Raw genomic sequence first — 27,785 nt, 5'->3', positions numbered from 1 at the left:
GTGTGTTGTGTGTAGTGGAACAGTTTGATTATTATTTATGAGAGAGATGGAGATATAAAATGTGGTGCACCATCAATGGTGGATATGTTTGTTCTTTTGAATTTGCTGAAAACCCCCTTCAATTTTACTTATTTTCTCAAATGAGGACTCCCCACTTTTGAAAAGACATTTTTGTTTTCCTCCATCCATTTCTAATTATTTCACTTTTATTTTTCTCCCAATTCCATTCTCTCTCTTTATATATATATATATATATATGATCAATTTCACTTATTTTTCAATGTTTTGTTTTAATGGGTTGATTTGGTGACAAGATTCCATATGATCATTAGATACATGGAATTCCTTTTTTGAATGGGTATTTTCAAGTTTGAGTATTTGAGTTAAATTCTCAATAATAATATTTTTTCCTTTTTTAAAAAATTACATTCTAATCCCTTACTTATTTCTCTTTTGTCTAAATAACCTAAAATAACATACTTTTCCCTCTAAATTTATGAACAAAAAAGAGTTTGTATTTAGATTGGAAAATAACGATGAGAATCAAAGTCACGAGAAAATTACAATAAAAAAGACTGAAAACTGCAAAGAACGATAAAATAGTAAGACTTGAACTTGAAACTAAAGGGAACATGGAGATAGATTTATTAATAAGTGAATTAGAAACTTTGATATTATGACAGCTATAACACTACAAGAAATCAAGGTTCTTTCGATACACAAAAAAAACGTTGGAAATAGTATAACATAAAGCATAAAGTTCAACGAATCCTTTAAGTCGATTGACTTTGTGAGATCAATCGAGTTACGTATTAACTAACCTAAAATAAATACTTGTAATAGTTGAAGAAAATGAATGCACGAATAAAACATATATGATGAATCATGATCTATAGTTATAATTAAATTGAAGAATATATCTATAATAAGTTAACCTACATATATTGAATGGTTATTAAATAAAGGTAGATTTTGAACTTATATATATATATCTAACTTTATGAAAAGCACCGACCGACTAAAAGCCGACTTGTTTACAAAGAATAATATTTGTAATTACCCTCTTCTCTAAGACTCCCACTGATTCTGCCATGAAATTTGGAATACTTTTATTACATTAATTTTTACATTTTTTTAATACAAACACTTAAAGAGAAAGATTAATTAATTAATCAAAAGGATTAATTCTCTTAATTAAGTTCTTTGCTTTGTAATCTACATATTCTTACTGATTATGTAATTTAGGTGAAAAATGTTTCAACAAAAGTGGAGAATTATAAGCAAAGATATATATACACTATGTTGTACCTTTCTCAGGAAAATAAAGAAAGTGAGATGGGGATGTGAGACAAATTAATTGTTAGAAAATATGAGTTGAATTATTAATAATTAGGAAGAAAAAGTTTGATAATATGATCTTTTCGATAGAAAAATTCTCAAAAATAACAAAAATTTTAAAATATTTACGATCTACAGTACATTCTACCATTAATAGTTAATGATATACTATAATAATAAAAGACTATTATTGATCAAATCCAAAATTTTGCTATATTTTATAAATATTTTAATTTATTTTATTATTTTTAAACATACTTCATTTAGATAAACAAGAATTTAATTAATCAATATAAATATTATCGATAGATACGTGGTAAAGCATGAAGAAGATATATATATATATATGATGATAGCAACAAAATAAAATTCGGCCCTCTAGAGATAAGGTCATGTTTCGAATGATTTGTGCCCAAAGTGCACCAAAAGAAATTATTAATTTTATGAATTGGATAAATATGGCTCAGATAATCTTTTTAATTAATATAAAAATGGTAAATTGAATAATTATTTTCTTGCTAGAGACTAGATTTTTTTGTCATTTTATTAAAATCTATAAAATATAAAAAGAATATTTTTAATATAGAGATTAAAACTAAGATACATTAGTAATTGACTATATATCTATTTTCATTGAAGACGGTTAATGATAGACATTCATCAATAATAAATATTTAATTAGAATGCATGTAGTTTATTAAAGTCTATTATAATCGATAGATTACATGCACATGCTTTATATTTTGCTATGACACATTAGATGAAGGGTAGACAACTCGTTCATTACAATATTTATTATAATTCTATTGTATATATAAAAAAAAAAGACTATGGAAAGTTTTAGCTACCCATTGTTTCAAATCATTGGTAGAAAAGAATTAGGAGAGCTAATCATCATGCTATATAATTGATAAAATATTAACTTGTATAAGATTACTAATTTGTGCCATGGATCCTAATAATATAGTAAAATCTAAATTTATTAATATATATATTTTATCATTGATAGAATATAATTTATGAAATTCGATAGAAATGAAATGTCTAGAATCTCAATCATATACGACAAATCAATAATCTATCATTGACAAATTGGCATGGCAAATCGATTATTTGGTTTTAGAATTCTCAGTGTTACATCTAATGACAAATCAATCCATTATAAACGAGAATCCAAGATCAAAGTCTATTACTAGTAGAATGGTGTTAATGACGACGTCTAATTAATAGACTTTAATTTTTCACCTAATTAAAGTGTAATATTGATAGATTGATATCATATAAGTTTTTCAACGATAGACTAAATTTAGAATTACGAGAAAAAGTTAAATATAAAAGAAATTGCTAAATCTAGGTTATGTATCAAATTTTTATAATGCCACCATGTACATATATATATATATATATGCTCTTATTTAATATATGTTAATAAGTAATAACATGTTATCCCTACCCTATATTATTTGTAGAGGAAAAGACGTCACGCATTTATTAAATAAACTTCAGTTCAATTAATATGTTATGAGATATATATAGATTGTGTGTTACATGCATGCATGGGTCTATAGTCAAAAACTGTTAAATAGACATAATTAATATTCAAACTATAGTTTTATTTCCGAAGAATCTTAATCCTATTTAATTCATCATTATTATATATAAAAAAAAAAGTGATATAATATAACTATTTTATTTTCCTTTATTTCAAAAAGAAAAGAAAAGAAAAGTAAGAATTAATGAGAAAGAAAAGAATAATATAATGTATAATGGTTTTTTATATTATACACAAAACATGTGTCGTGCCTACGCACACTCCCATGTCCCTTTGCTACATCTTTTCTCCACTATTTTCCAAATAATTACATCACCTTTCTCATATTAATAATATCAATAATTTTAAAGCAAACCTATACAAATATTTACAAAAATATAGCAAAATTATTTGAAGAATATTAATAATATATACATAAGAGTTAATTAGAAAAGCATATATAGAATGAAGGCAACTCAACTCCTTCCTTTCCTCCCCGTAGAGAAGTCAGTGTTGTGTATGCTTATCTTGAAGTTTGTACTCTCTGCCAGACGTACGTTCATCGGCTTTAATGAAAGCTGATGTCCCAGTGATTGATGTCGTTGTTGCACCTCATGAATCAGCTCTTTCAGTCCCAAGGCTTAATTAACATAAGGGATGAAATAATCACACGCTCTCCCAATTATTCTTCTTTGATTTGATTAATGATTCCCACGGGGGGGCAGCAGTGGGGGAATCTTAGACACAAATGGGTGAAAGAGAAGAAAGCATATCAGAACAGAAGAGGTAGGGTGGTTATATATATAACTAGTTGCCCTCTTGTACGTGCTTCGAGCAGAACTATACCGTAAACCCCCCCAGGTTTCCATGGTTTAATTACAAATTTCCATCCTAATCGAACTCCTTTTGGGAAAGTCCATCATCCATCCATCCCATGAAAAGGGAGATGGAATATTTGTGAATGTATAATAATAATAACAATAAGCGTCCTTTAAAGGAGAGAACGGCATGCAGTGCAGGGTTTACCCATAGTTCTTTCGGTTTCGGCCATATTGGGATTGAGAATCTTTGATGAGAACCTGATCTCATACGTGTAAAGTATGCCAAACTTTTTCATTTCTTATTTTGGTACTAATATTATATATTTCTATTGATTGATTGATTTAATGTGTTTCAATTTGAATATTATTTGAGATGAAGATCAGTAGGGTAAATTTGGAGTCAACCATTTCATTAGATAGAGAGCCATTTATTAATTACTTTTAATTTACAACTCCCAACTTTACTTTTTACAATTATTGAATTACATTTTATATATAAGAAAACAATAGGATAAATAGTTGAGCTATTTATCTCATTTTTGTAATATTAATTAATAATAAGATGCTTTATATAAAAATAGAGATGCCATGCACATAACTTTAATATTTAATTTCCTTTTGATCTCTCTTTTCTTTTCCTTTATTAATTCACAAATCACAAACCATAATAAATAATATTCCATTTACAATACAAACTTCAATGTCACGTTTTTACCCGCCTTATCTTAGCCTCTAATTTTCCAACTTCACTAATCTAAAGTTTTTTCCTTTTTATGTCTATATTATTATTCATTTAATATAACCATTATTTAATTCAACTTTAACGACAAACTTTAACGGTTTATAATATAAAAAGATTGAGTTATTTAAATATAATACGATTAATCGCCATAGACCAATATGTATACTATTACATGTGGCTATTATTTTGTTAAAGTATTTTTCTTTGACGTTTTAGCCTATGTTCTTGTGTTTATTTGCTTAGTCCTTCATCAATTTTAAACGGGATTATATTTTAAATAAAATAGCTAAGTTTTTTAGTTTGATTAAGACTAACATTACAAGAAATTGAGTTTTTAGTGACGCATAGAAAACGTTGAGAAAAAACGCCACTAAAAGTTTGTGGGTACTTTAATTTTAGTGACGTTTGTGCGTTACTAGATGTTTTACATTTAGTAACATATGTTTTGTCACTTTTTATTTTTTATAGTGATGTAGTATACTCGTCTCTAAATGTGATGTTTTAGTGGTAGATAATGTTATTGAATAAAGGTTATTTTGCGACCATTCCAAGCACCTTTTGCGTTGTATTAAAATCAATATTTAGTGCAACTAAAAATTTCTATAGTTTTTTTAGTTTAGAAAATCGATGCTTTTGTGAGGTGCTAGCTATTTAAGCAAGAATTTAAGCTTTCCATCAACTAAACTATTTAAGTTTCTTGAATTAATCCAAAACAAATTGCATATATTTATATCCTTGAATAGAATTGTAGTTGGTCATTACATACTTACAATATAGGAATATTGTTCTTATTCATATTACAAAACGAGTTATATGATCATCGTTCTTAATCATAAACACAAAATATATATAATAATAAGAAAAAAAAATATCACCCTCTTTCAAACACCACATCACCGTTTTTATTGGCATTTAGCCGTTGTTGGGTTGCATTAGAGTGGAATATGGGTTTTTTGTTTTCAAATTAAAAACAAGGACTATAGACAAAAACAACCAAATCAAAATTAAAAAAAAAAATATATATATATATATATATATATATATATATATATATATATATATATATATATATATATATATATTTATTGAAAAGGAAATATGATTAAAAATCATCTTCAGCTATATCTAAAGTTATCTGTCGCATAATTAGCTAAGGTAAAAATTCAACAAACGTAACAAAATGAATAAATAACACAAAAGATTTTGATAACCCAGTTCGACAAATACGACATACATACATAAATATTTTTTGTTCATATAAGAAATATTAGTAAGATTCAAAAGTTTGTAATTTAAACCCTAAAGTTACATTAACAAGTTATCACCATAACTTAAATGTATAAACTCAGGCTTCCATGGCGGTAAACTTGAATCTCGTCGAAGACAAATTCAAGCTCCCCTGAATTGCCTTCATTGATATTTCTTATCAATCGATACTTTGTCAAATCCTTTATCGATCTTCAATAATTTGTCAAAATGCAAAAAGTAACCAGTTTACCTTCGTACAGATTCTTCACCAAAAATATAAACTTAACTGTGAAGAATAAACTTCTCCTTTTTAAAGAGCCAGTAAAGAATAACTTTTTACAATAAAGTATTCCCAAATATGAGAAATATCTTTTATCTTTTTCATTAAAGAGATATTTAAGAAAAATCTTTTATCTATCATTAAATAAAAAATAAAACTAATTTAATATTTGTCAAATAATCTAACACGTGTATATAACAATAATATAGAAATTAAAAGGCAGAAAATGAAAGGAAAAATTATAATCATCAAACCTTAATATATATCTTCCAATAACATAGGGATCGAATATGCGAGTGGCACGTTATCATCGAACAATTCCAATAATTTTTGTATATGAACTTTTACGTTATGTGTTCATTTGATTCTGGTAAACACAGTAACAAGTATCGAATAAGTTTTTGAACTTTTCAATTATAAGTTTGATATTTTAAAACCATCTAAATATAATTTCATTACGAAAAGAATCTTAACCTCATTTTATTCCAAATATATTACATTAGTTGTAAGATCTTAAAAAGTCATGAGATCTAAAACAAGAGATAAAAAATATTTTTGTTTCCTTACTTAAAAGTAATTAAGAACCTTTAAAAGTTTTTCTTTTTCTTCTTTAATTTCAAAATCATTATCAAAACTATACACTTTTAATTTTGTTATGATGCAATAAATTTACATCATCCAACAAAATTCAAATCTTACAATATATTATATATATTATAGAGAATTATTTGTACATAATCTCCATTATTCATTACTTGTAATTATGATAGTAACACTAAATAAATTAATATATGATGTTAAATTATGAAATAAATGATAAATTATTCTAATATATAATTTTTATTGTGTTGATAAATTATTTCTTCAAAATCCAATTCCCAAAATTAAATTTAGGTCACAATTAAAAGTGTTTTTTTTTTTTTTTTTTTCCGAATCCTTCTTTTTCTTTTGCTTTTAACAAAGTTTCCAAATTCCAAATTCCAATTCATATGCTTTGGTGGGCGGAATTTTAATTGGAAAATTGTGGTGTGGAAGTGGAAATAATAAATTAAAATAGGTTTAAATTCAATTTTGGTATATATATTTTTTTGTTCTTAAATTTTAAAAAACATCCGTTTTAACTTTTAATTTGGATGGTTAAACTTTAGGTTCATCGATCATATTACATAAATTGATAAATAACTAAAATTTTGCTAACTTATTTTATAAATATCTTGTGTCAACACGAAATTAGAATCAACATGTTTATCAAATAAACCCAAAAATTAATTTTATTTTTTTCTTCAAAACTCAAATCTCTTCTTACATTGCTTCCCCGACTCTTTCACCTTTTACTCTTTTTGTTCTTTTCAAATTGGAATCAGGATAGAAGACTCTCGACAATATTTCTAGTATGAAAGATTACAAAATATTTACTTTTAAGAAAAAAATAAGAAACTTCGTTAGATTTCTCGGACCACCTACTATAAGTTCTCGTTTGACATTGATTTTCCCTGTTCTAGGCTTGATACTTGAATTGCATTTTCTCGTCTTCTCGAAAATATGATTCATAATCCTTTGTCTCCGGAAAAGAAATTAGATTTCTATATAAATTAGAAGAATTAGAATATGATAAAAATAAAAGAAAATAGAGTGACATATTCGTTTGATTTTAACATCCATATGACAATGTAAAATAAAAATAATTATACAACTCATGTATAAAATAAACTCTACAAAATTGCAGATAAATATTTTTCAAATGAATTTCAAACTGTCCCCAAATTTTTTTTTTGGAAGAACAGGAGAGAAAAAAGCACATCGATGAAGTCACCTCATCATTTCGTTAAAGAATTAAAAAGTTTATGGACCAAAACATAACCAGATTTAGTTTAAGAATCAAAATAGGATTTAAACCAATAAAATCTTTATACACTTACGTTGTTTTGATATCCGACATCGTCTCATCATAGGTATAAATATTACATATTTGAAATTTAAATATCTAAGATAATTAATGTTTGTCTTCGAGAACGTACGCTCACATCTCAAACATAAAAATCTCACATTTATACAAGGTATTAAAAAGCTCACATAAAATGAATTCTATAGTTTTCTAAAATGTAATATACTAAACTTTAAGAGGTGAAGTAACGTGAAACAAACCTGAATATTAAGTATCTCCTAAAATCTCACAAAACAATACGAGCTAACTGTTAAAAGTATTGCCTTTTTATCTATAATCAACATCCTTTATCTCGCTTTTTAAGATTATTTTCTTAAGGGTTAGTCGGTTAGGTTTAATCTTTGATTCATGCACAATATTTTAAAATCTTGTGTCCAAAATTTAAATCATAGCACGTTGACCATTTACTTAGCTCGATCAAATTTAGGTCATATTGAAAACATAATAAAATAGGCCAATGACTAATTAAATAACGATTCGAGTTGACCATCGAAACAATTTAAAATTGAGAGGATGAATATTAGGTATTGCATCACTCCAACAAAAATCAATACAAATCAAATTTCACGACTCTTTTAAAATTTCTTAAATTCTAACTTTATTCAAATTATAAGTAATAAAATTTTAATTAAAAAAAAAAATCTAATACGTCACCTAGAGGCTAGACGTCTTTAGGACTTATCGACGCATGGCCCAAAGTTTTTAAAGATGAGCCCATAATCGAAGACCGACGCGGCCCGTTGGTTTACCTTTATAAATAATTTCATTTGTGTTTTTTTTTTTTAAAATGGAAGTTAAATGATATAAAAATAAATCTTATTATCATTAAATTGTTTAAATTATGAAAAAATGGTATTCAAATTTGATATTTTCAATTATTTCTCAGCACAAAGTTTTTTTTTTTTTTTTTCTGTTAGTAAAAGGTAAAACTTGCTACTGATAAACTGACATTGCGATATACTTGAAAATGATTATAACTAAAATAATTGTTTTAGTTTTACTGTTCTAAGAGCTAATAGGAATTCCAATAATTATTTCATCCTACTTTAACATTCATCACTAAAAATCATATTATAAGAAAGAAATGTAATTGAAATTTTATGGACAATAGAGGTAGGTAGTTCTTTTAGACGCAACGTTAGTTATTATAATCAATAGTTTATGTGGAGAGTACAGAAAGATGTAGTTTACAAAGGATGAAAGAGAAAGGTTACAAAGAAAAGAATCAGAGGTGGAAGTAGGTGTAATTTCCCACCTAGGCAGTAGATGGATTGCCCAAAACATAAATTTAAGATGTGGTTTGGCCAAACAATTTCTTGAATTAGTGTAAATTAGGGAAAAACATCAGTCAATTGAAGTTGATTTTTCAACCAACTCATCACTTAATCGATTGTGGTTAAGTCTGTAAATGTTTAAATTGTTTCCGATCTTCAAGGAGTAAAAGTTGGTTGGTTGGTGTAACTTTTTAAAAATATCTTTAAAATCTAACAATTTAGGATCTTCCAAAACCAACACCAATTGACCCATCTTATTCTTTTGACCGTCCTACTACTGTTTGATGGATGAGCTCGGTTTTTTAATCTATCAAGCTCACCTCCAATGACCCTAAATCCCAACTCCATCTATCTTTTTTTCTTTCTACTTTTCGTATTTACCAAAGAAAACCTTTGTTTTCCCTTTTATCTCTACTTTTCACACTTAACAAAATAACTTTGTCTTACTTTTTTAATCTATCTTTTCACAATTATCGATGAACTTAATCTTACAACTTTACACTACAAATAGACAAACCTTGGGAACTTTAAATATTAACTACACTCAATGGCCAAACCCCCCATAGGCTTGGTAGAAGAGATAAGATGAAGCAAAAAGAGAGAAAAAGATGCCTAGTGTGTAGTGTAGGAGCAGTGAGAGGGCAGAGAAAAGTGAAGGGAAGAGATGAGATAAGAGGAGATGGTAAAGTATTAAACAGACATCCATCAAATCCCACTGATCTGCTCAGTGTCCCATTTCTCTGTTGCGCAGTTGCAGTTGTGGTTTTGAATGAAAAAAAACAGCATCCCCAATTCCACCAACCCATTAACATTGGTTGGGGTTTTCAATGATACCATACATACATACATTCATACACACATTCATTCATCATATAATAATAATAATGCAATACCAACTTGCTTGTTTCACACACAAACCCAATCTCAACCTCTGCTTTTTTCTAATCATACTCACACTTCCAACCCAAAAGGAGACTCTGCTTCTCTGTTTCTCCCTGCCCCCCTCTGTCTCTTTCTTCTTCTTCTTCTTCTCTTACAACACTAAACACATAAACACATTCAATGAAAAAGTGTGGAAAAAAAAAAAAACATAGACCCTTCACTTTTACTCTATTAAACTCCCTGTCCTATACTTTTCTCTTTGGACCCCATCACATTACACTCTTACCACAATTCTACTTCTATCCCAACCACCAACATTTCTCTTTTCCTCTTCTTCTTCTCTCTCAACTCATTGCCCTGCTAAACATTTACTCCATCAACTTTGATATCCTCATCATTACGCTTATAAATAATTCTGATTTATACACTTTATATAATATTTTACTTGTTTTTCCAGCTCCATTCACCACAGCCTTCTGTTTCTTACTTCTTTATAACAGCTAACTGGTAAGGTAACCCTTCATTCCTTCTACATGCTACTTCACCACAAATCACATTGAAAACACTCTACATGACAGGCATGGGACCCTACACCTCTGCACATCTCTTACTCCTTCCATCCTGATCCAACAGGTAAAGAAGTTTGTATACAAGATGACAGGGAATCCAAGTTTATACCATATGCTGCACATCAAATCCCATTCAATACATTTCCCCCCCACAGTATTTTAACGAAAATTCCTATTTTTATGTATTGTATGAGTATATTACAAAGGATTAGATAGAGAAAAAAATATATAGTTCCATCAGAGGCAATAACCGAGCTAAATCTCAGAGATCAATGTGGTACTCTACAATCTACACAAAAATGGCCATTGAAACATATCTAGAAATGGAGTGTTTTCCATGTATTTTCAAGGAAGACGCCTGTGTCCTAATGAACTGACTTTTTTATATTGAAGAATTGTAATAAATTAATTTCTACTGAACCTATGATTTTTTAGTTAATTATTGAAACTATGTCTATCTTTTTATAACTAGGTCAATTCATGATGGTTTCTAAATGAACTAAATTAAGAGATTAAATTCATGTATTTTCTTTTATCTCAACACATGTTCTCCTTGTTCGAATTACTATTACAAATGCAATTGGGTAACAAACAAAAGAACACACAAATGCCCCACCATTTCCAAAACCATGAGTTTATTAAAAATCAGTCTCATGCATTGATTGTAAATTGTCACATCCTACAGCCTGCCTCAGAGACTGGAATCTAAAACAACAATAAAAATTATTCATGATTAACACATTTGATTTAACAAGGACGAGAAGAGAACTGTTTTCATATAGGGACGTGTAAGATTAATTACCTACTACATCTTTACTTCCTTCAATTCACCTTGACATTCAAATATCAGGTAAATGAAATTTAAAAAATGCCATGTTCAACAATTGACCGAAGTATCTGTGTCATAAAGGATAAGCTTCAGTATTGTTCAGGAAGGCTTGACAATATTCATATGCCTGAATGGGGTACGTGTGGACGGAATTTTATTTGAGAACTTTCTCTAACATGAGGGGGGCCATTTCCTCGAGACAAAATTGTACGGTAGGTTTCAACAGAAGAAAGTTAAAGATGAGCTCAGCTATAAAATCAAGAGCTCCCAGCCATAAGAACAAATACCATATAATAAGCATCAGAAATTACTCAATGGAGTATACGATGCTAGGACAACGTGCACAGACAGCTACATAACAAATCATGCTAAGGATAAAACACATAGAAATTCAAACTCATTTTTCTAGTTTTGGAAGGGAAATTCAAAAGGAATATATGTCCTCTGAACAATAGGAGTATCAAGGATCAAGTTCCAAGTAACAAAATTGCTTAAGAAAGCAGAGCGGAGAGAATTGCATTTTGTTCAAAGAAGCAGACTGGTACATGGAGACAAAGACATTAATCCATTGCATATTGGAATTGGAACATGAGAAGAAGAAAAAAATCAGCCGGATCCAGTTGTTGTCAATCAAGAGTATTCTATTCACCAAAGCATAACCTTCAAAAGCTATCAAGCTAGAACATATTCTAACAGACAAATGGATGGATTTGAACTGTCGTGAAATTGGTTTTAGGAGAGATTTGTCAAACAACTAAAATCACAGGACAAGAAACCTTTATTTCTACTTTGTGATTCTGCAAATATAAACTCGTAAATCTCTAGTTATGTGTCAAAATCATACATAGATTGTAACGTCTACTCTATTTAATATCAATTAATGCCTCAGAATTATCGTAGTCATACCCTGCATACTGGGTAAACAAACTTTTAGAAATCAACATACCAAAGCCTTGCCAGCAACGACAAGTTCATAATTCATTTCCACATTGTTCTTACCTATTTAGTTCATCTGTTGACTAAAAACAAAATCATTGTAAATGAACGATGTGAGCAAGCAAGTCAAAACAACTGAAGATAACCTTTCTCCCAATATATTCTCTACAAAACAAATTGTGACAGTAACATCAACTCCAATGCTACCTACAACTACTGTAAAATGAGAAATATATTTTGTCCTCTTCTAAATCTTGGATTCAAAAGTCCCTTATTAGCAACAAATAGTATTGAACATTGCCATCCAATAATACACTATGGACGGTCAAAACAAACACAAAGAACAAACATAGAAGTTACCAAAAGAAGGGAAGACAAAACACAAAACAGGAATAAATGAAGAGGAGAAGGGTAAAAGAAGAGAATGAAATGAACATATGCTTCTATTAATTGATGAAGGGGGAAAAGAAAAAAGAACCCAATAAATGAAAATTTGGAAAAGCATACATCATCCTCATCATTATCTGGATAAATACATTTGGAATATCATCAAAATGCTTCTCACCCATTGAGCTGAAAATCGGGCATTCGGAAAAAAAACCCATTAAGGATGAAGAAAGGTATGCTGTTCATCCTCGTTTAAAACTCAAGGGAAACCCCAGAAAACCCCCCCTCAAAAAAAGAACAATAAGTCCAAAAGGGGTACGAATGTTTTTGTGTTCTTTTCGGGAGAGACGAAGAAGAAACTATTTTTATATATACGGTATTGTTTGCCTGGCTCCATCCTGTCTGCCTTTTTCGACGCAATGAGAGGATTAAACAGAGAGAAGCTACATTGTACTGCAACTATCTGTAAATGCCCGAAAACGACCTTCGATTTACAAAGGCGGAGTGAGAAGTTACCTGTTGGGGACCAAGGTTAGCTTGGTGATTGCATAATGTGGAAGAGAAAAACCTGCAATCCATCGCAGCCATTGAAGAAAACAGAGTGAAAGATGAAACAGGAAGGAAGTTGCCTGGTTTTCTGGGAAGCAAGGAAGGAAGCGAAGATTAAGAAGAAGAAGAAATGTGGGTTTTGTCTAAAAGTTCATCTTATTTAGGAAAAAAGAAAAAGAAAAAGAAGGGTAGTTTTAATGAGAGATTTTTCAGCTCTTTGGCCGGTGAAACGCCATTTTCAACACTCTCTGTTCTTGTTTTGCAATAACAGCTCCCCCTTTTTGTCTCTGTCCCTTTCTCTCCTCTCTCTCTCTCTCTCTCTCTCTCGCTCTCTCGCTAATCGCTTTCAATTTCCCTGCCCATTCCATTCAACCCCATTAATAATTTAACATCTTTTTACAAAAATAAAATACCAATTTCTTGTTTTCATAGAAATTTCCTAAACAAATTAGAAAAACAAAAAACAAAAAATCAAAGTTTAGAGTGGTGCACCCATAAGCACATCCCACCCATCATCACAGCTTGCATTTTGACTTTTGCTATGATGTAGGATTTCCCTACAATTTGTACATATTAATACAAAATAATTCATATTGCATTCATTTTCTTTAATTAAAAAATATATATATCATAAACATATATTTCAATCCACATATATTTCAATCCACATATATTTTTGTTATATTTTATTAGTATTTCTGTTTATTGTTATATATTTCAAAATGTTTTTCATTTTTACTCATTAATAATGTCTAAATAAAAGGTTTGTTACTTTCTTTTGCAATTGTTATAATTCTCAACTAACAATATATTTATTGTTACCCAAACCTATTAATGTCTTATTTATTACACTTTAAACCTTTTTTTATTATTAGGAACGAATAAAAAGAAGTTATATTATTAATGAACCACTTTTTGAAGTATAAGAAATTAAATCACTAATTACTAATTAAAAAAGGAGAGGGAGGGGGGAAAGGATATTTTATTTAATATTGGGGAGGAAAAAAATGAAAAGATATGGTTTTTGGGGATGGGGATTTTATTGTAAAATACATGGAAGATAGTGAAAGATGTTGGGTTGGTGACCAATTAGTTGGTACATGGAAATGATGCCATCCGGTCACAAAGATTAAATTTTCGTACTCCATATTTCAAACATATTTTATCAAATTGTTTAATCATAATTTATCATGTCGTAAATTTTTGTTTGATTTTTTTATAATGTTAGTGATGAAAATAGATGCATAAAAATGAAGATAGATGATGTATCAAAGTATTACATTTTTGTTTTATTTAGTTCTTTAATACATATACATTTTTTAATTATCATTGGGAGTATCAATTTTTATATATGAAAATTTGTCACTTATTTGACTATTTCAAGAAAAAAGATTCAAATGTATAAAATAAAATAATATATATATATATATATATATTAATCAAATTCTAAATCCCTTTTTTATTATTCAAAAACATTAATAAAATTTCAAAACCATCCGTCTAAAATTAATTAAAGAAAAATTAAGATGTGAAAGTTAATTTAATTTTAACAAATAAAAATTATAATAATAAATGTTATCGTACCATCGTATAAAAATTCAATGAAGTATACCGTTTCGAATCACAATCTTTGTAATTACTAGCTAGTACATTTAAACACCATATGAGTTAAATGCTCGTTGGATAAACGATTAAGTTTGACACCTAAAATCTCCAAATTATTACAAATCTAAATAGTTATAATTACGCACGACTTTAGTTTTTGACAATTTTCTTTTAAAAAAGTAAACAACTCGTGAAAATTATAAAATTATACAACCCTAATGGTTAAGGTGCACTATTTGTACTATGAACCATTCTCTATTATAGTTAATAATAACATTATTGTTTTCGCTTTGTCTTGTAGACATAACTAAGACGGTTAGTAATTAAACCATGTATATATATATTTTGCAACAAAACATACATTTACGTAAATCAAACTAAAGGAAAAGGGTTGAGAATATTTAGTAGAAGGGAGGGTGAAAGGAAGATAAGAGAAAGGAGTGAAAGTTGTGGAAAAAGGAGGAAAGTGATAAGAGAATGAAGGGTTGTGTATAGATGATGCCCTAAGCTGACACCTCTATAAGTGTGTGTGGGGGCAATTTCAATTTTGGGATCACAAACAGAAGCAGACAGTACTAGGAAGAAATCATCAAAATAAATTTCATTAAATTGTCTTTTCATTTTCATAATTTTATTTGTTTATTTTACTTTTTGCAATGTTATTCTATATTATGCATTGTGATGATAATAACAAAGGTGTGGTTGGTTTGGGTTTTTAGGATTTATAGGCCCTTTTTAGGCAAAATCTTTGTTCTTTACTACAACATTACCCCCTCCCTTCATTATTCTTTTGCATTTATATGCCCATAACCACTTCCTCTAACTCTCTTTTTATTCAACTATCTCCATTTCAAACTCTTTTATTTAATGCCTCCAAAATTATTTTTATACATTTTTCCCCTTTGCATATAGAATTTAAATTTATGAATTTATTATATATACACACCCAATTTGAAATTTTGCAGACGTATTACACAACCATCTTTTAAAAGTGTAGGGATCATCTTACAAATTTAGAGTTTGTTTCCATTGGTAATGGGTAGATAATTTGGATTCTATTTTTAAAAATTGTTTAGATATCTTAAGATCTAAATAAAAATTTAAAAGTAAAATATTTTATTATAATAAAATATTTAGAGTTGGTACAAAAAAAAATTAAATGGTTTTGTTATAAATAGTTTAATAGTAAATATTTAAAATAAAATTCCTTTTTACTTGTTATTATTATCCTTCACCTACTTTTCCCTCTTTCTTCCTCTATTTTGTCTTTTCATTCATTCATCTCTCCATTGTTTATTTTAACTTACATTTAAATTTCCACTTCATGCCTTCTTCCTCTTTCTTCATAAACTTTTCCATTTATAGAATGTCTATTTCAACTCATAATAATTAAACCTTTTTTTCTTTCTTTCTTTTACTATATTATAGTCTTACCATTTAAAAAACCAACCATTCAAAATGTTAAATCAAACCTATCCTAAGTGTCGATTTTTATTATGGACTTAAGTAGTTTTTGTAAATTTTAAACATATTTGATTCATAATAAATTTATTAATTTGTATATTCAATAAATTACATTGATTCTTACCATTTTATATTACATAGACTAATTCGTGACACATTTTAAAGAGTAGATACTAAGTCGTTAAGTCGTTACGTTAGAAAGTTTAAAAAACATATCAAACACAAGGACAAAATTAATACAAACTAAAATAAGTGACTAAATTGGTTAAAAGAAAGAAAGTGAAAACTACTCTTAGTTTTTTAATAATGTAGGCCTTTGATCCCTAAATTTTAAATATGTACACTTAATTTATAACAATAAATTTATTCGAACCATGAATTTTTAAAATGTATTTTTTAATTAACGAACTCTTTAAAACGTTTCTCAAATAAATTTATAATATTATTTTAAACAATCGCATAACATTTTTCTTAATTTGAAACATCTTATAATCATTTTTTAAAAATCAAACAAAAGCTACTCCAAAATCTTTTAAATCTACTTTTTAAAAATTTAAGAAGTTAAAATTTAGAAATTTAGAAACCACAGTAAGTTTTTATAAATTTGAAGATTAAAATTGTATACTTTTTAATTCAATAACGAAATGCATGCATCATTCAAAAGTTTGGAACTAAATACAATAGTCCCCCCCCAAAAAAAAGTTATTTTACGGATTAAAATATTATCATAAATGTCACAATAAATTAGAATATATATATATATTATACAAAAAGAATAATAATTGTACTAAAATAAATTATTGGCAATTATTACTCATTAATATAAGATTGATGTATGTATCACCTAGAATATAAACTTCATACAAATTTGTTCTTAAAAAAGAATATATTTTCTTTCTTTCTAATTAAATATTTATTTGTTTTATTTACATTTCAAACTCAGAAGCCAGCGGTGTTAATTTTCAAAACTAACGTAGTTTCCATAGAAAACCATAAAAAAAAAAATTAGATAAAAGAAATCATAATTAGTTTTTGTAACCTCAAATTTTAAAAATAAAAATAAAATGATTGTAATGATATTATTTTGGTAAATAAAAAGATGGGTAATAAAATTCAAGCAATCATGATATATACTTTATTTTGTTACGTATTATGTTGGGCCGCGTAGTTGGCCCAATGACCTTTGTTTCGGGCACGTGGGGCTCATGGCTCGAGCACCGACGTTCTTGTTGGGAGTTGAAACGGCTGCGTTTTCTTAAGTTCAATTAATCTCATGTAATTAATTATTTTCAAATGTAACGATTTTATTAATTATACACATTTATCAATGTCTTTTTAATTTATAAATTTTTTAATATGTGTTTTTTTGGTCTATGAATTCTAAAAATAAACATTTTTAATCTCCATATCTATAACATTATTTGATAAACTTATTTGAACTGACAAAATCGGACAAGTAATAAATATCACAAATAGAAGTAATATTAATAGTATATTTTATACGATAATTTAAAATAGATCATATATCATCCGAATTTATTTAGCATGATAGTTTAACATACCTTCCATTAAGTTTTACTTTAAATGAGTCTATGAATCATGTGAAGCTATTATGAAGGGTATAAGGTAGTTGCAAGTTTAAATCTCATCTCATGTATATATTAATGGGATTAAAGTTAAAATAACGGTGGTGGGATCCTCGGCTGAGGTTTTATCCAAGAGTTGTATAATTAAGATCGTGATTATTGTGAGATAGCTTTGAAAGGTAAGAATCTTAGGCTGGTGGAGATTGAATACAGATAATGCATGAAGTCTTGTTAATCAGTTTAGCGATGTAATTGGATCGTGGATGGATGTTGATCCAAAGATCATTTACTTAATTCATCCCTAGATGTGCTCTAAGGTCAACGTTTTTGAAGCTATGACTATTTGGGAGAAGCTATTATGTATTCAAACTGCTCCCATGCCTAAGTACATTTAGGTTGATCAAAATTTTTGGAGGTGATATCTTATCAATGGGTATTCTTTGGATCTCTTAAAGGTTTCCTTTTTCATTAAGGAAATCGTGTCACTTGTGCATGATTTGAATGCATTTTCTTTCTCCTAATGTATGCATGGTGGAGCCACAATAATTCTTCGGCTCGTTTTCTAGCGAGTATAGGGCGCTTGTTGAGCATGGTTTTACTATTGTTTTGTTTTCTCCTTAATCATCCAATACATTTTATCATATTTAATTTATGTAAACATATATACACTTTCTTTCTCTTTTCTTAATCAAAAAAAAAAAAAAAAAATACACATTTAAAAATATCAATTTTGTCTTTGATCTTTTGTACATTGAAAAATTTCCATTTCTCTCTTCTTACCCAATCTTTTGTACATTGAAAAACACCTATCGAAGTTCATACCAATATCGATCGTGGATAGAAACTAAAATTCTTTTATATTTTTTAAAACAATTTTATCATTTACAATAACGTTTAAAAAATAAATTAAATACAATTTGAAGTAGTAAGTAAAGTGGGATTATAAAAGTAAACAAATACAAAAAATGGAATCCCCATTCACTAAAACAGTAAAATCCCAACCAGCGTCCATAGCCATAAACCCAATTGCTATCATTTCTAATCCCTCAAAGTGAAAGCTATGATTAGATACTCTCCTTTTCATTGGTTAATTCATTCTTTATTGCCAATGTTGCTCTTCCAATTGTTCATCCTTTTACAAAATAAAAATAAAGAATGAATATGCTTCTGCCTTTTCTTTGTTTTCTTTTTAAGTTTTGCATTTTCTTTTAAACGAGTAGAAAGATTTACAAACGAATAAGAACAAAATTGATAAAGAAAGATAGAATAGTTTTGTACATTTGGACGACGTTGCCATAACTTTCTCACAAAGCTAGATGAAAGGGAAGATGTTATTGTTTTCTTTTTATACCCATTCAAGTAATCCCACAAAACTTTTAATACGAATGATTGTATTTTGTTTTTATTTGTAAACAAAATTTCTATTAATCTTTAGGTACGTTTATAGTCGAAATGATCCGAACATAGGTAAGAAAAGGAAAGAGATGAGAAAGGGAAGAAAGATGAATTGTAATGTAATAGTTCGATGCTCTTTGGGTTTGGTCTTGTCTTATCTTTGGAAAAAGGAAGTATTATTATTCCTATTTCTAAAAAAAGATGAATTTCTTATGATATAGGCAATTGGGGAAAGAGTAGGGTTAGGGTTCCACCACTTTGGTTTATGGCTTCTCCACCAAAATTGAAGTGATGTTGGTCATTTTGAATCTCATTCCTGTTTGTGTTGTGTTTGCATAGTTAAAAAGATTGAAATAAAAAGAACCCACGTGTAATTCACTCATTTTTTATCTTTCGATCTTTAGTGTCACCTTAAATCATAATATTTTAAGACATCCTTTGATAATCGTTCAATGTTGTTTTGTTGTTTACTTTTTGATAATGTGTAAACAATTTATATAAAAAAAAAACTAAGAAAATGTCTCATTAGGTTTAATTTTTCGTATATAATTTTTTTTGTTTTATTATATACTTTTTAAGGTAGGAGAGTTAAATTAACTAAGAAAAAGAAATTTTTAAAAGTTTTTTTTTTATTATTTTAACTAATAGTTATCGATTGTTCGTTTTTTTATAAAGAAATTAGTCGCAATCATATACTAAAAATATCGAATATTTCATATTAATACAAAAAAATTCTTGATTTTTTTTTGCTAAACGTTATGTTTTCAAGATCCAAAATTACACTCAAACACTATTATAATAAATAATCCATGCTATTCCATTTTAGTTTAATACATTTATTTTAACATATTTATAACTCACTTCAAACTGAGATAATTTTAATTAAACATAACAACTTTGGTATGGTAGTAGGATTTTTTATTTTTATAAATATATCTATAATATTTACATAGTTTAATTCAATATACAAATCTCTCAACATAAACATAAATATTCAACTAAAACCCTAAACCCTAAACCCTAAATCTTAATTAGATTTATATATAGATTGAATACTCTAACTTTTATTATAGTAAAAAATCGATAGTAACAATGTTTATATGCACCTAAATGTAATATATTTATATGAACACATGTGTATATGAACATGTGGTGAAGTAAGATGAATACAATAATGTTGGGATTTTTCTTTCTCCCATCCTAAACACCAATAATATAGCCTATAAATAAATGTGTATTAAAGTGCTTTATTCTTGAATGTGGGCTAAGTTAATGGAGAGAAAATTAAAAAAGAATAAAGATGCCTAAATCAATCAATAGTTTCCATTAGATAAGTAAAGGGTTTTTCTTTTGGTTAGAAGTGGGTGTGGGGCTTTCAATAGAATTTGGAATCATGCCTTCAATTATATTAATTCAGAATCAGGAACCCACTTGGATCAATGCAATATTTGTCATTCCATATTTTACCAAAACAATCTCTATATACTTCTCTTACATCTCTACACACATTGATCATATATATATATACTAAAGTCCATTTTCAAATGGTTTACCTCTTTCTCGATAAATTTCGACCTTGTGATCAAATAAGTTAATAAGTTGAAGATAAAGTAGACTCGAGCTCAAATTAGTCTATAAACCCTAGTGATAATCTAAACCAAGATTTAATCCTTATATTTAACTGTTTTACTGTCGTGCATGTAAAGATTGAGTATGTTTTTTCTGTCCAAATTTTGACATCAACCCTTTCTTAATTCTATTTATTCTAGTCCTACGTAACTCTCACTAATATTTTCTAACCACAAAAAGTATAATACAAGACAAAAAGTTTATCAAAATTGTTAATATAATATTAAACATTATATACACATGACTATTCTTTCCATCACCTAGCTAGCTACGAGACAATTAATCACTCTCATTCAAACTTTTTCATCTCCAAAATTCAATGCTTTTTTTCCTTTTTATCTTTTAAGATTAGATGTTAGGTTACACTTTAACTATATACTTACGAGTTAAGAATAATATTGATAACAGTCATATTAAATGAACTTAAAAGTGATAGCAAACATAAGACATAGAATATCTACACGAGTTTGGGGCATATATATATATATGTATGTATAAATATAAAGATGGTATATAGCATTGAGTTGAAGATTAATTAGTAGGGTTTGGTTAAGGAAAAAGGAGGGTGTAGATCTCTCATAGGTCAAATGGGTTGTTGATTTTGGTGGTGGTGTGTTTGGAGGATTTGTTATGGGAATCGAATTTGCAAGGGTCAGCTTCAATCAATAGTTGAACCACTTCTTTCATGGTGGGTCTAAGGGCTGGATTCTTGTATGTACAACGAATTGCAATCCTTAGAACTTCAATCATCTCATCTTTGAATGAACATGAAACCCTTTTGTCTAACACTTCCATTGCTCCTTCCTTTGTGTCTACTTTGTTTGATACCCAATATATGATGTTCTTGTTCTCTCCAAACTCCGCCTCCACCGGCTTCTTCCCCGTTATCAACTCCATCAACACGATCCCAAAGCTATACACGTCACACTTTGTTGTAGCCTTCGATGAATATGCATACTCTGTTTAAATTCAAAACAAAACAAACAAACATACATTATTAGTCACCCAATCATTAAACAAAGATTTTAAAGACATACTAACCACATAACTTAAGAGGGTCGTTGACTACTTATCAAGCACTTTTAAAGTCTTTTTGAACTTGTAATCTAACACATTCATTGAAACAAACACTCGACCTAGTTGTCGTCCACCTATCCACAATTTATTGTGTGTCATTTTTTGTGTAAACTTACCACAAAAATAGGTGTCATTCTAAGATGCATCAAAGTATTACTCATTCAAGTGATAGTACTAAGAGATGTGTACTAAGTAAACTTGTAGTTTAAACATATTCATTAAAAAGAAAAGAAGAAGAAATACTTAGATGCATCGTCAACTACATACATTATCTAGTTTGTGAGCTTCAAAACGATGAGTGCATAGCCGCTACGTAGAATACATCAAAAGTATTATGAGTAGTTCATTAAAGAGAAGAGATGTATACCCGGAGCGAGATAGCCATAAGTTCCGGCAATGACGGTGGTGGTGGAATCCTTGCCAGTTCTAGCTTGCAAAACCTTAGCAATGCCAAAATCTGCAACCTTAGGATGATAATTAACATCCAACAGAATATTAGTTGTTTTAATGTCTCTGTGAATGATAGAAGGCAACAAATCATGATGAAGATAAGCCAATCCTTGAGCTATGCCTAAAGCAATTTGATGTCTAGTTGGCCAATCCAAATGAATCCAACCCTTATGTAAAGCATCCCATAAATTCCCATTTGGCATATACTCATAAACCAAAAGACTGCAATCCAAACTTGAGAAATAGCAATATAATTTCACTATGTTTTTGTGCCTTATACTTCCCAATGTTTCAACTTCTGTTTTCAATTCTTTATCCAAATACAACTGTTCTTGATCCGAAGACGTGTCTTTCCCCTTTCGACTCCATAGTCTTTTAACGGCTACCATTTCTCCACTGCTTAGTTCAATTTTGTACACCGTACCGGAGCCACCATGCCCCACGATGTTCTTATCCACCATTGATTCGATTATCTCTCTTGGGTCGAAGCTGATTCGGTGGAAGCTTTTCACATCGTATGAGAAGAACGAAGATGATAATGTTTCGTCTTGTTCCATTACGGATTTTTCTCTGCTCAAACGTCGTCGTAAATACAGAGCAGCTCCGATCAAGATTATAAAAGCCGATATTCCAATTGCCCAAATGGAGTTCAATCGTTTTTTGTTGTTGTTTTGAGAACAAATTGGGAATTTCTGATCGGATGCATCCAAGTAAACTGAAACGCATAATCCTGGGTTGCCGGAAAAGCTTTCAACTAATCCACCTTTGATTAAAGACAGAGGAATTGGACCGGAGAGTTGATTGTTTGAGAAATTGATTGAATTTGGTAACAATTCACAGAGACTTTCCGGTATGTTGCCGGTTAATCGATTATCAGACAAATCAAGAACATTCAAAGATTTAAGATCGGAAAGTGAAGTGGGTATTGAAGAATTCAAATGATTTCCTTGTAAAAGCAACAGATTAAGCTTTCTGAGATTCCCAATTTCTGAAGGAATTGGACCAGATAAGAGATTGTTGCTAAGATCGATCTTAACTAAATTGGTAGCTTTTGAAATCTCCGGCGGTAACACGCCGGAAATTTTATTACTCTGCATAAACAATTCAGAAAGATTCCTGGCTTTAACAAAAGAATTGGGAATTTCACCGCTTAAATTATTGTTACCAAAATCAATAATCGAAACATGAGGAAGACCCAAAAGTCCCACCGGCACCGGACCTTCTAAATTATTCGAACTGACACGAAACCGTAAAAGGGATTGACATGTACCGTACGACGGTGGGATTTGACCGGAAAATTTATTCTCCAATACAAGGAAATACATTAGTTTACCTTGTCCACAGACATCTGTCGGTAATGGACCCGAGAAATAATTCTCCGATAAGTCGAGAACCACCATAGGTGAGAATTGACCCAAATTACTTGGAACTTGTCCCGTCATGTAGTTGTCGTAAAGTGATAACATAGTGAGTGTCGTTGAATTTGAAATTGAAATTGGAATCTCTCCTGTTAATGAATTGTTGTAAAGCTGAAGAACTTCAAGTTTCGGAAGACGACAAATGGATTCTGGTAATTTTCCGGTCAACTTGTTGACTGACATGTCCAAGTCCACGAGCTCTGTTAAGTTCCCAAGTTCTTCTGGAATTTCACCGACTAATGAATTGTAATAAAGCTCCAACGCTCTCAAATTCTTCAAATTCCCGATTTCCTTTGGGATTTTTCCGGTGAGGAAATTCCCACTTAGTTCAAGGTCAACAAGCGCCGTCATATTCCCAATCGTCGCCGGAATTCTCCCCTCCAACATACAAGTCGTTAACACCATCGATTTCAACTTCGTCAACCCAGACACATTCTCCGGCAACTGCCACGTTTTGAAATTGTTGTCCTCGTTGAAATTCAAACTCTCGAGATTCGTCAAACTGAAAACTGACAATGGAAAGTCACCGGTGAAGTTATTGTACGACAGGTCGAGTATCCTCAAGGTTTTCAACGACGAGAAATCCGGTAACGTCCCCATCAGAGACAGAGAACTCATATCCAATTCTTCCAAAACAGAGCAGTTCGTTACCCCACCTGGAAACGTTCCACGTAACCCACTCCGTCCAAGCCGCAGCACTCTCAACTCCGGTAAATAAGAACAAACATCCGCCGGAAACCTCCCAGAAACCGCCCTGCCTGAAAGATCAACCCCCACCACCAACCCCTTTTCATTACAAGTAATACCGGTGAAATTACAGAAGGAATTTCCAGTCCAATCGGAAGGCAGAGAATTCCCAACAACGCCCTTTTGCATCAAAGAGAAAAACAGAGATTGATCAGTCCCAAAGGCAAGAGAAACCAGAAAGTGAAGAAGGAAGAAGTAGTAACAGAGAGCCATAGCGAAAAACACCAAAAAGCAAAAAACTAAAGAAACAGGGAGATCTTGAAGTGGGAATTTGAGAATTTTAGGAAGAAGAAGAGAAGTATATAAATGGGGAAGATTGAAAAGATCATTGAGTGGGAAATAGTGAGAGATTTAAAAGAGAAGAAATGAAGAAACAGGGAGGGGGTGGGGGAAGTGTTGAAATGAGTTATAAATTTTTTTTCGGAAGTTTTGGGTTTGAATAAAGATGATCGCTTTACAATTTATACGCAATTCCACTAAGTGATGTTTGGAAGAATAATTTCAATCGTTTCAAATATTTGATATTATAAAGAAAGAAATAAAAAGGAATCCATTTGTGAAGCAAAATTACGCGTTGTGTTGTGTTTGTGTGTCATACATCTAATCAGTCTCTGTTTTTTGTACCTCTTGAACTGATTGCCACTTGCTGCTATTCCTTTATACCTATACTCATTTCTTATACTTAATATCATTTCTATTCTCTTTTCTCTTTTCTATACCTAATTTGTTGTATTATTTATTGAGATATCTCAACTTTAACCAACTTTAGAACTAATTCACATCTACTTCTCACACTCCATCACTCTTCCACACAAATCACCACTTCTAATACTCATCTCTAACCAAGTAAACTAGTAAAAACGGTAACAAATGAGGGTTGTATCTACGGTAGCTAATTGAAAATTTTTAAATAGAAAAATGTAGTTATTATAGTCTTAGATAGTCATTGTCCAAATGTTAGCCCTTAGTTTCTATAATGGAAACAAAAACATTTGTGGTCACATCTTTAACTCACTTTTGTGCATCAACTTTTAGAAAAACAATTTTTAGTGTTAATTTCTTCATAAGTTTTACATCTCACTCTCATTAACGACCTTCTCCTGCTACCATTGTGTATGGCTAACTTCAATCACGGTAACTGATCAATTTTAGCTGCTACTATCACCGTTATCGACGACTCCAATCCTACCACCAAATGCGAAAACCATTATTTTAATTATTTGTTCTTGGTACTTCACAGTAATTTGACGTTAATAAAAACACTTTTAGTGTACAACAAACCAAACAAAGTTGTATGAAAAACACTTGTGAAAAAGAGTTGTCAAACACAAAGTATTTTAAAATGAAAATGGATTAAAAGCGTAGATGTTAACCATCTAAGTTATAAACGTTATTGACTCTCCATCTTTATAACATGAAATTATCAACGTAACTTACAATCGTCTAGTTGAAAACATATTTATTAATATCCATCTAAGTTAAACCTACGATATCTTACTAACCTTCATTTTCAAAATTTTCAAACTTTGTTTGGTTATGTTTTCTTTTCGTTTTCATGCCCATTATTGGATTCAAAATTAGTGAGATAATTATGAAAAATGGGATCGTATTCTAGATGAGGAACTTTGATATTATTCCATATTATTAAAGGGTTCACTCTTTTGAAAAGGAGGACGAAGCTCATCTTTCTCACCACAATGGTGAGAGCCAAATTTTTGTAGGTCATATAGGCCACTATTTATTAATGATTTAATATCACTTTTCTAAATCAAAATATTTAGAAAATATAGCAACATTTTAGAATCTATCAATAATAGACGTTGATACACTTCTCTCAAAGTCGATAACTATCAATGTCACTTATAAAAGTCATTGTCTATGTGTGTGTATCATTGATAAATTCGAAAAGTTTACTGTATTTTGTAAATATTTTTCGTTGATTTGCCATTAGTAATTTCTCTAGATTTTATTTTTTAAAAACATTATGTTTATTTCATACCAAAAAAATCATTTTTAATGATTAATAATCATGTATCTAAGGATTACGATTTCGAAAAACCAATCTTAAAATTTGACTATGTAATGAATGAGATACAATTAAAAAACAACGCAATCATTTAAACTCGAATACTATTTCAAAAAATAGCAAAACAACAAGTAAACCTACTTTTATTTATTTATATATATATAAAAGAAAACACTTCTAAACTCTAACATTTCATAAAACTAATAATTTAGTACTTAAATTTTATCCGATAACGATTTAGTTCACATTCTCTCAAACTTATAATAATTTAGTCCTTAAACTTCAAAATTTACGAACAACTTACCTTTTATCCCAAAAGAAAAATTGAATCAAAATTAAATGTAAAATTTATTATATAATGACTTGATGCTTAAAGATTGCTTGTAAATAATAATAATAATATTAATTTTTTTTCTTCTTTTTATTAATCTATAAAATAATAACATAACAATAATGTACAATATTTACTTTAATCTTTTTTCTTTCTTCCTATCTCCTCGACCATATAGATATTTGAGAATAATATTTTACATAAAAAATAGATGTTCGAGAATACAATTCTTATCGATCGAAAATTCTTTAACTACTTAGAAATGACCGTCGAAAAAACAAGATTAGAATCTAATATCGAATTCAAGTAAGATAAGAGAGAAAATGAAAAGTCTAATGTATTTTTATTTCTACATACTTCGAAGCAATAAATATAGAATATAAAAAATGATTTGGAAAATAAGAGTAAGAGATGAAGTGTGAGAAATAATTGAGAGAAAGACAATGGAAAAGATACCCACAATTTAAATCCAAATATTTTTCATGTGTGTATTCATTTAACCACTTAGCATATTGATATCCTCAACTTAATATTCTAATATCAGATTAAATCATCATTTGACCTAAAAGTTGGTTAAACTAGTTATTAAGAGTCGTTACGTGAACTTGAAATGCATGTTAATCAAGTTTGATCGTTTAAACACAAAGGCTACTTAATCGTGTATATGTTGTTAACGATACGATGTTAAATCGAGAAAGGACGTGAAAAAGGGGCCTACAAAAGAAA

General features: G+C 29.3%; 1 protein-coding gene across 1 annotated transcript; it reads right to left on the bottom strand.

Annotated features, from left to right (window-relative positions):
* Window positions 1-21,396: 21,396 nt before the first annotated feature.
* Window positions 21,397-25,197, bottom strand: LOC101222864 (receptor protein-tyrosine kinase CEPR1). The gene is made up of 2 exons (XM_004136363.3): window positions 22,455-25,197; window positions 21,397-21,969 (listed from the first exon to the last, which is right to left on the bottom strand). The coding sequence occupies exons 1-2, from the start codon at window positions 24,913-24,915 to the stop codon at window positions 21,587-21,589; spliced, it is 2,844 nt and encodes a 947-aa protein (XP_004136411.1). The 5' UTR covers window positions 24,916-25,197; the 3' UTR covers window positions 21,397-21,586.
* Between the last annotated feature and the right edge of the window lie 2,588 nt (window positions 25,198-27,785).

Source organism: Cucumis sativus, chromosome 3, assembly GCF_000004075.3.
Source record: "Cucumis sativus cultivar 9930 chromosome 3, Cucumber_9930_V3, whole genome shotgun sequence".
Taxonomy (NCBI): Eukaryota; Viridiplantae; Streptophyta; class Magnoliopsida; order Cucurbitales; family Cucurbitaceae; genus Cucumis; species Cucumis sativus.
The sequence above is the reverse complement of the archived record's forward strand: the minus strand, read 5'-3'. Positions and strand labels throughout refer to the sequence as shown.